Genomic DNA, 11,247 nt, shown 5'->3' on the forward strand with positions numbered 1-11,247 from the left:
GAAAGGAAGGGACGAGTTTACTTTTTGTTGAGAAAAGTTAAAGAAGATATTAAAAAGATATTTTTCTAATCTTTTAAAAACACACAAATAGTAGTGTGACATGATTTAGAAGTAGATTAATAAGATTCAAAATCTAATATTAAGATACCCAAACACGTTTATTTCAACTAAAAATATTTTATTTTTGAAAGATAATAATATACTTATTTATCAATTATATAAATATAAATAAATTATGTTTTAGATTTTTGCAAATATATTATGTTATATTAAAATTTCTCAGATATTTTTTTAAAAATATTAAAGAAAAAAAAAACAATCATAAAATAATATAACATAGTACAACTGGGTTTCTGGGTCAACTTGAAAATCGCCATTGGATCACTCACGTCCAAACTCCAAACTAGATGACATCCAATGATGATGACCATAAACGGCGAACCCATTCTTTCGTTAATATCAAAGTCCAAAGACATCTAATGGCATTTCTTGCAATTACTTACAGACCCAAGGGTAAAAGAGTCATATACCAATATATTACTATAATAACTTTCGGGTTTATTAATTTCATGACACGCTTAAACCATATTAGACTTTTTGTTGAGATGAAATGTCATCTATAAGACTATAACCAACTCCAATATAATTTTTATTTTGGTTAAATATAAAGTGGATTCAAAGTACAATCGACAGGCAAAAACATTATGAATGTGATGTCGACCAATAATAACACATGAATTATTATTTATTTTACACAAAAATATCTAACTTGTTTTTATAAATAATTATTAGATATTCAATTTTACTTTAAATGCAATATATATGCGATTGTATTAAAAAAATTATTGAGATTTTTAAAATGAGTTTAATGTTAAATATGTTTTTAAAAATATTAACATATTTCCATAATTTGTCCTTTTTATAATTAATAAAATATGTTAATTTTTATGTTCTAATTGAATATAATAATAAAAAACATGTTATTAAAATATTAAAATATGTTTTTTGATGTAATTTTTCTAATCTAACTAGAATAAAACTGAAATCCCACCCTATCTTCCAACTTCCCTCGATGTAACCAAACTTAACTAATGTTTATTGCTTTTATCTTTGTTTCCAAAATCAACATTGAAGTTTTTGGTTCTATTAATTAAATATATAAATTGTTTTTTTATAAAAGATTAAATGGAGTTCCCATCGTATCATATATTGGTATCATACAGTGGGGTTGGTATAGCAACTTAGCAAGTGAGTTTGGGTGGAGGAACAACATTTTCTTTGGTGTTGTTTGTAGTAAAAAACTCTTACAATTGTTTTCATATATAAATAAATTGTCAACATCACTACCATATATATATATATATATATATATATATATATATATATATATATATATATATATATATATATATATATATATATATATATATATATATATTTCGAATTTAAGAAAAATAAGAGGATGACATAGCATTTAGTTCAGATAAAAAACGAAAAGAGTGTGAGGGTACGGTGGACATACTTTTTTTTTTGTAACAATGAACTAGTAAAAAATCATTGCGAAAAAATGCTAACAAAAGGTGCGTTTTGAAGCCAACTAAGACAATTAATTTTGCTTTTTCTACAATCTAAAAATACAACCTATCAACAATAATATCAAAAAGGTACTCCTCTTAGATCTAAAAATGATGGTTGTGTTCATCACACCAATAACACCATCACACTACCTAAATTCGTTATCTCAACATCATATTATTTCTTTTCTCCACCAAGGGTGTATTCCATGCCAAATGTTACAACATTAATCCTAATAAAAAGGAAAGAAAGTTAATATAAAACAATCACTTTATATGTGGTTAACTATCGACAAAAAGGATCAATGTTGATGGAAATGAAAACTCCATGCCAAATTTTGAACCGAAATGACAATATACTATATATAATAATAAAGATAAAAAATTTACTAAATTAATTATTTTTGGTAGAGAGTAGATTGCCAATCCATTTCCCCGATAAAGCTGATTTTCCAGCTTTACCCCTCCAAGCTGTTCTCACTCTTCTCTCTCTTCTCGCTTTGGTATAAGTCCAAAGCTATCGGTTTCCATGTCCAGGTACCCTAAAATCGAGATTAGGGAAAGAAATTTGGGGAAAAAGTGAATTCATCGTATATTCATGGATCAAGAATTTCGGAGAATGGTCTCTTCTTGAAGAATGTTCCTTTTCACCAAGCGATTTTTCCTCCTAAGATCTGTCAACAAAATCTCTTCTATCAATTTATAAATAATTAGGATCTTACTCGATTCCACAGATCGAACTAGTATCAGAAGTATGGGAGGCGAAAGCAAATGGAGGAAGGTCAAGCTCGCTCTAGGCCTAAATACATGCCTTTACGTCCCTAAAACCGCCGACGATAATGAATCACCGCCGTCGCCGTCTTCACGCTCTCGTAAGAGTTCAGATATTCGTCACCGAATGCCCACGACTCCGACTCCTTCGTCCTCCGGCCTTCAGTTATCAAAATACGGTATTAAATCGTCGTCCAAGGTAACTTTGTTTACTATAACTCTCCTATAAGTATCTATTTCCGTTGTTTATCTCACCTTGCCGGGGTTTATCTCACTTTGCCGGGATATGACGTATGATTGAGTTATTCGTTTGACTGAACTGAAGTTCTGCGATTGATTATCTTGTGAATTACTATGTGATTGTTAATTGAAAAGATTTGTCATTTTCACAAGTTACTGAATTACTATGTGTTTGTTAATTGAAAAGATAGAGATTCAGAGAGTTGAGTGGTCGAGTAACCCTTGAGAATCGGCTATTACACTCTGCTACAGTAAAAAACATAGGATGTAATAATTCATGGTGAGATGTAAAAAGTTAAAATCTCTTTTTGGTCACAAGTTGACTCTGATTGTAATCGACGAAAGGATTTTTTTTTTAATGTAGTTATGAAATGGCTGGTAATTGCGACAGTGATATTACAGTACAGACGGCAGCGATGGAGATAACGATGGCTTCCTTATTTTATTGTCGTGTAGTTTTCAACTTTCCTTAATCATTTAGGAACGACCATTAATGCTTCTTTTAGGTTATCCTCTTTTCCATTGATAGTCCTTTTTAACTTTGAATGTCTTTGCTTGTATAGTTGTATTTAACTAAATTATAAATACACAGTTCATTGTCATCTCCCTTACTTTTTTACTTCCCCTTCTCGAAGGTAAAGTGCTTTATCTGGTCAACACCTTCACTTTTACAAATAAAACCTCTCTCTTCAGTCTTCCCTTCTCGTGGTTGAATTTACCCTTTTGGACTTTACTTGTGGAGCATAAGTTTAAGTTTAACTTTTGAAAGAGTAGAAACTCTGTAACTTATTCTTATTGGGTTCCAATTCTTTTCTTTTACATGTGCCTTTTTTTTTCATTATATGATGCATATGCTTTTCTTTATTGCCTTGAAACATTCGTCATTGGAACGCCAGTTGCTTAATGATGTTCACTTTAAAAAGTTCCAATTTTTATAATCACCCAGAATAATCCACTCACTTGTTTGTTGGCCATCTAAAGTGATTTACAACTTGCATGATATTCTTTAAAAATTTAATACTAAACATGAACTTTCATTTGATTTGCAGAGAATTTGTGCAATATGTTTAACTACAATAAAACCAACCAATGGTCATGCCATCTTCACTGCAGAATGCTCACATTCCTTCCATTTCAATTGCATTACATCAAATGTCAAACATGGGAATCGCGTTTGTCCTGTTTGTCGGGCAAGATGGAAAGAAATCCCTTTTGAGAATTCCGGTTCTTCTCGCGTAAAGTCAAACACCAATTCCGGTTCATGGGCCCACAATGATTCCTACATGATTCTACAAGGATTACCCCCACAACAACTCCATTCCAGTCGTAACGTCCCATTCCTATTCCAATCCCTCGAGCCTCCTGTCTTTGACGATGACGAACTACTCAACCAAACACCCGAAGAAGTTTTTAGTAATTCTGATTCCGACCAAGGATTGGAAATGACAACATACCCTGAAATTTCAGCAGTAGCAAAGTCAACTCGGTTTGACAATTTTGCTATTTTAATAAACCTAAAAGCGCCTGTGACTAAAGGAAACATGAACTCACGAGCACCGATTGATCTCGTGACTGTTCTTGATATTAGTGGAAGTATGACAGGAACAAAGATTGCCTTATTAAAACAAGCAATGGGCTTTGTAATCCAAAATCTTGGCCCGTTGGACCGGCTTTCAGTAATCGCGTTTTCTTCTTCAGCCCGACGCCTATTCCCACTCCGGCGTATGACGGAATCAGGAAAACAAGAATCTTTACAAATGATTAACTCATTGGTGGCCAATGGTGGAACAAACATAGCTGAGGCCTTGAAAAAGGGCGCCAAAGTAATGACTGACCGGAAATTCAAGAATCCGGTCAGCAGTATGATATTGTTGTCAGACGGGCAGGACACGTACACCAGTATCAGCCCGAGAAAAAACGGATCCAAAACCGATTACCAATCTCTTTTACCATCTTCTTTCCAAATCAAGAAATCCAATTCCGATACCGATGTGATTCGGATTCCGATTCACACGTTTGGGTTCGGAATGGACCATGACGCTTCCGCGATGCACACGATCTCGGAACATTCCGGAGGAATGTTTTCGTTTATAGAAGCCGAGAATGTTATACAAGATGCTTTTGCTCAATGTATTGGCGGGCTTTTGAGTGTTGTGGTCCAAGAATTACGGGTCGAAGTCGAATGTGTTGATCCGGTTTTGAAACTCGGGTCGATTAAAGCCGGGAGTTATAAAGTGAATATGGGGTCTGATTTTCGATCCGGGTTTATTGAAGTTGGTGATTTATACGCCGAAGAAGAACGGGATTTTCTCGTGGGAATTGATATTCCGGTTGAAGAATCATCGGGTGATGAAATGTCATTAGTGAAATTCAAAGTTATTCATAAAGACCCGATAAAGAAAACCACTGTGACCGTTGGCGGAAACGAAAACGTGACAATCTCGAGGCCGGAAACCACCGCCGGAAAACAAATAGTTTCGATCGAAGTGGACAGGCAAAGGAACCGCCTTAACGCCGCCAGTGCGATAGCGGAAGCGCGGGTGGCGGCGGAGCGTGGGAACCTGGCGGCAGCGACGTCGGTGTTGGATGATTGCCGGAGGAAGCTGTCGGAGTCGGTGGCGGCGCGTGGCGGAGACCGGTTGTGTGTGGGGTTGGTGGCGGAGTTGAGGGAGATGAAAGAGAGAATGGCAAGCCGGAGAGTGTATGAGTCGTCGGGTCGGGCTTACGTGTTGTCGGGGCTGAGCTCGCATTCGTGGCAGCGGGCCACCGCGAGAGGTGATTCAACGGAGGTGACGAGTGTGATTCAGGCGTATCAGACACCGTCGATGGTGGACATGGTTAATTTGTCGCAGACTATGTGTTTTAGCCGGAGCCCATCTTCGTCCATGGGTGCACAGGGTAAGAAGTCGTTGAGGTCAATACAGTCATTTCCTGCACCACGCCCGAGGTGAAAGTGAAATAAAGGGTGATTAAAGTTTGTGTGGTTTTTGATGGGTGGGTATATTATATTGGATTAGTTGGGTGTAATGTAAGGGAATAATTCTTTTCTTTTGGGGATGTTAGAAAATTGATTGATCCTAAACTTGAAAGAATGTATTCTTACGAAATTAAGGAAAAAAAAAAAACGAATATAGTGATATTGTATTTGTGATTTTTGTGCCCTCTTTAAAACATTAGGTGGTATTGGGGTGTTTGGGATTTGGTTATGCTTGTTGATTTCTTTGTTTTTTAAAAGGTCAATAATCTTTAAAAAAAAAGAAAAAAAAAAAAGATATTTGGCAAATTGATAAGCGATTTTAGAAATGCCTTTTCAAAACCCTTAAAAGTTGTTTTTAAAATGTCATAAATTCATGACTTTTCTAAGGTGTTTATGTTTCACCTAAAATAATTATAAAAAAACTATAATTTAATTCAAACATTTAAATAAAATTGATTTATCAACTTATAACTTTTTTGATACCATATAAATTAATTCAAACGTTTTATTTTTTATAAATCAAAAATCATTTTATATATATATATATATATATATATATATATATATATATATATATATATATATATATATATATATATATATATATATATATATATATATATATATAGGGGTTAGGATTAAATGTGAATTCTAAATATTATGTGAATGTGTGACCAAATTATGATCATTGGATTAAAAAAAATTAATGACTATGATTTTAGGGTGCATTGTATTAATATATGATAGCAATTACTATATAATTACAATCAATTAATTCTAAGGTTATTAAAGAGTAATTATGACATTTTATTAAATGAGATAAAAGAGAAGTAAATATATTTTAGGAAACTATGTCAAATATATTAGCAAAATCCATATTATTATTTTTAAAACCAAATCACAGAAAATCACGTATTGAAAAATATGCAATATTTTTTTACACGATAATCACAAAAAACGAAATAGATTTCATTCTGTAAAATTTACTTAGTTTGATAACATATTTCTTTCTATAATAATTAGACGATTTCACTATTAGTTTTAAAAAATATTAACAAAATGTTTTTATACAATGTTCAGAAAGTATAAAAATAAAGAATCGGACGGTTTGATTCTTTAAAGATCAAGAATTTACTTGAAACTTATTTCATTTTTTAAGAATCACATTTCATTCTTTAAGAATGCATTGACTAATAAATATTTGTGAACTATTGTAATAAAACTAGTGAGATATGTGAAAAAAAAATTATTCTTTAAGAACGATCCATTAATATTTTATAACTTATTTTTTTTAAAAGTATATGTAATATTCTTTTTACATAGACTCACCAAAACTATAGACCAACTCAAAATTCTTGAAGAATAGGAAAATATTATTTTTACAAATAAAAATATGTTACTGTATGTAACATAATCTTGAAGAATATGAAATAAACTAATATATTCTTTATATGAATTCCGAAAGAACGAGCATTCGATTCGGTACTATATCTGAGTTTTAGTCACCAACTTTCTTGATACATATATTAAAGAATTCAATTTAAACTACTTACCAAAATTATAGGAGTGAAGTTAAATGAAATGAGTTACAATAATTATAAGATTATAACTGAAAATGCATTTATTGATTTATATGTTAATTAGTATCATACCTTATTTAAATGATTGGTCAAAAATTGGTTATACAATCACACAATATATAGTGTTTATATATGAACCTAACTCTCTCTCTCTCTCTCTCTCTCTATATATATATATATATATATATATATATATATATATATATATATATATATATATATATATATATATATATGCCAACAGAGACAAATGGTAATAAGGTTGCATCCCTGCCCCAACCTCAAAATTTCTCCATTGCCCCACCTTTGTTTTTGCCCATGATTGATTTTTGGCTATTTTCTTATTTGGCTAAAACAAGTTATTTATTTATTTATTTATTTTAATTTTTATGTGTTAAAAAAAGTTATTTATAATATAATTTTGCATGTTAAAAACAAAAATGTTATAGTAACAACTTTTATATATATATATATATATATATATATATATATATATATATATATATATATATATATATATATATATATGGGGCTTCCATGGAGGTTTGGAACGGGACTACCCACCCTGTTTCAACCCCCAAAATTAAAATGAGGGTTAATTTTACCTCCACCTCCGTTTTATAACAAATATTCTTCATACGGGATCGCGGTCCCATGAGATTTTTTTGACATCCCTAAAAGAATATTTATCCAGCTAGAAAAGCAATCCCAAACACTCCCTCATATTTTGAGAAAATAACTTATAAAGGTAACAAACATTAATGTTTAATCATATTTAGATCTACAAATAAACATACTTTTTGTTTTCAAAAAATATTATTATGACCGGTTATTGCAGATCATAAGCTGTTTCTTTTAACACAAAAAATAAGTTCTTTAGTAAATTATTCATACATAAAAAGAAAAACGATTAAATATGAATAAAATTAAAATTTTGTTATCTCATAATTCATTGTCCCTTCTTAATCTTTCATTTTAATCTTATTAGAAAAATCTATTAATTTGTAAAGTATTCTATAAAAATTTATATTGTAAATCTATTTTTTTTTGTTTCTTTCTTATCTTGATAAAAATAGTTAAGAATTAAAATATATTTTACCAACTACCGTAATTATAATAAATAAAAATTATTATGATGGTCATTCAAAGTTCAAACATTATCTTGAAACATCAAGCTTTATCAAGCTTTTACAAGCTAGAATGTCACGTGAATATGAACATTAAAATCTTGCATAAACATTTGAGTGATATACAAAAGTTTAAAAATAATATTTCTCTCTTAGAACATTAAACATCGGCCCTTTGTTAAAATCTTAAAAGTTAACAAATCTTTTTTTCTCTTACAATTTTGTGTCTCGGTAGTCAAATGTTGGCGAAATGTTTAATGTTCTTATGCACTTGACGTTACTCTTTATGACAACTTAAAGTAAATTAAAGTTTCCAATAACACTAAAACCCACATATAATTGATTAAAATGACTTTGATTGGTATAAAAACATAAAGTAAAAATGATTTGTGAAATATTATTTATAAGTATTTATAACACAAAGTTCTAAGGAAAAAAATATTTACAAATTACTTATCATAATAATTTCCACTATAATTATGATTTATATTTATATTTGAAAATTTTATAGTGTTTTTGTTCGATGCTCCACGTAATACAATTACTTTTGATACCAGAAAATTTTTGTCAGTCCAAAAAGTACAATAATATTACATGGAACATGACTTAAAAGTTAAAGTTTCAAACATTACACTAAAATTCAAAATTTTTATTTGTTATTAACTTTTATTTAAACTCCTAGATTTATGTTAACGTTATCATATTTTTTAATCTTTATTATAATAAATAAAAATCTATTTTGTCACACCATAAATTTTCATTTAATTTGTCAAATGTTATTTTTATGGTTATTTTAAATTAAATTTTTTTCACATATCATGTTATTGTTTTTTTTCATTTTATTAAATTTCACATATATTTAAATGTAATAAATATAATAATAAATGTATATCAATTTAATTATTGCAACTTTCCTTCTAATTCCAAAATTTCTAAATTAAAGCCTAATTATTTATTTTCTTTATTTATTTAAATTATTTGTTCAATTTTAAAAAAGAAATAAATATTTCAATTTGAATAAAATTCAAAATGTTAAATGTTATAACTTCATATTTAAGTTTTTTTAGATAAATCCATGTAATACACGAGTCTCACAAGTAGTAAGTTTTTAAATATGGTGTTTTTGTAACGATAATTACTTTACATGTTACACAATTCCTTTTTTTTTAATTGGTCTTGTTTTATGATATGAAACTTTGAAAAAACATATTCATATATTGGTATTTTATATCTTAAAGACAAGAAATGTTTTGTCGGATCATATTCCATCCCATGATATTAAATACTAATGTTTTATGTATGATTATTTTATAAATTTTGAAGTTATTATGATAAATTTTAAAAATAGCAAGCAAAATGTGTCAAGTTTTTTAAAACCAAAAACGTTTAGAAGGATGGGGAAGTGTACTCGGAAAAGCGTGAGGGGGAATAGTATGGGCCGGTGAGGTATAAGGCGGGTGAAGGCAAATATGAATGATGTTAACCAAAATATAAGTTTAATGAGTTGATTTGAGTGTTACTCAGAAAATGGTGAGGGGGAATAGTGTGGGCCGGTAAGGTATAGGGTGGGTGAAGACAAATGTGAATGATGTTAACCAAAATATAAGTTTAATGAGTTGATTTGAGTGTTAATTGGTTTAGTTAGGTGATTGTTTGATATATATATATATATATATATATATATATATATATATATATATATATATATATATATATATATATATATATATATATATATATATATATATATATATATATATTGGCGGAGCCAGAAATTTTAGATAAAGGAGGCTTAGACTTACATTGTGAACACAGATTATAATTAAAGAATGGTAACTGTATATAGTGTATTTTTACTTGTACCATCCAATACTTTTATTTTAATTAAATTCCAAGTGAAAGAAATGGAGCATATTATTGACAGTGGGTTTGTAATACACTTAGGCCATCCGTTATACCTACCACTAACCACTATAGTGGTGGGTGCCACGTCATTATCACTAACCACCACTAAAAGGTTGGTATACTCACCACTATATCTTTTATTTTTTGATTTTAAATAAAAATATATATATACATTTTATTGAAGAGAGAGATAGAGACAAGAAGAAAGAAAAAATGAGAAGAAGAAATTTGATTGGGCGTGCTCTTCCGTTCTCCCCACCACAAAGAACAACGAACACTAAAAACCACAAAGGTCTGGGGTGGTGTGCACTAACCACGGTCGTGGCCACCTAGACCACGACCCATTTCGTGGTATGCATACCAGAGGGTCTTATACCTAAAGAGTTACGGGGCAAAACACCCACTAGCGCCCCTACTCCCTCTGCCCCTATATATATATATATATATATATATATATATATATATATATATATATATATATATATATATATATATATATATATATATACACACTACACTACTCTACACTGTTTCTAAATTTACATCTTTTGTCGTAACAAGACTTATGGTCTCAACCTTTGGCCGAGAAACGTCTATCAATCAACTTTTGATACCCTAAGTCAATAGCATTTTGGTACCTATTTAGTATTAAACATTTTCCCACTTTATGAGTTTCGCCACAAATAGGTTTTTAATTTTGGAGTTTTTCTACAATTGTTTTGAATTTTAACAAATTTAGTCCTTGAATTTTTATAATTTATAGAAAAGGTCTCATTGATTTTTTTTTTTATAAAAACAATTTATTGTTTAAGATTTTTGTATATTGCCATGGACTCTATGTTAAAAAAAAAATTACAAAAATTGTCCCATAATTTACAGAAAAAGTGGATTTATTTTACAGAATTTTCCATTTGTTTAAAATTTTTACAAAAATAGTCTCCGCCTAATAGAAAATTTGAATATTACACCCCATGCTCCCGCAATATATTATCATGTTTCGTCGCTGCAGTTTTTTTGCTTAACGTTTTCGACACATGACTTTTGTATATTCATAGGTTTTCTCCTTACACTTT

General features: G+C 29.9%; 1 protein-coding gene across 1 annotated transcript; it reads left to right on the forward strand.

Annotated features, from left to right (window-relative positions):
• The first annotated feature begins 2,025 nt into the window (after positions 1-2,025).
• LOC145087913 (Zinc finger (C3HC4-type RING finger) family protein) lies at positions 2,026-5,729 on the forward strand. The gene is made up of 2 exons (XM_079026042.1): positions 2,026-2,544; positions 3,635-5,729. Exons 1-2 carry the CDS (start codon positions 2,329-2,331, stop codon positions 5,534-5,536), a joined length of 2,118 nt encoding a protein of 705 aa, XP_078882168.1. The 5' UTR covers positions 2,026-2,328; the 3' UTR covers positions 5,537-5,729.
• The last annotated feature ends 5,518 nt before the right edge of the window (positions 5,730-11,247 follow it).

The sequence above is a fragment of the Lactuca serriola genome, chromosome 2 (genome assembly GCF_051521515.1).
Source record: "Lactuca serriola cultivar US96UC23 chromosome 2, Lser_US96UC23_V15, whole genome shotgun sequence".
NCBI classification, from domain to species: domain Eukaryota; kingdom Viridiplantae; phylum Streptophyta; class Magnoliopsida; order Asterales; family Asteraceae; genus Lactuca; species Lactuca serriola.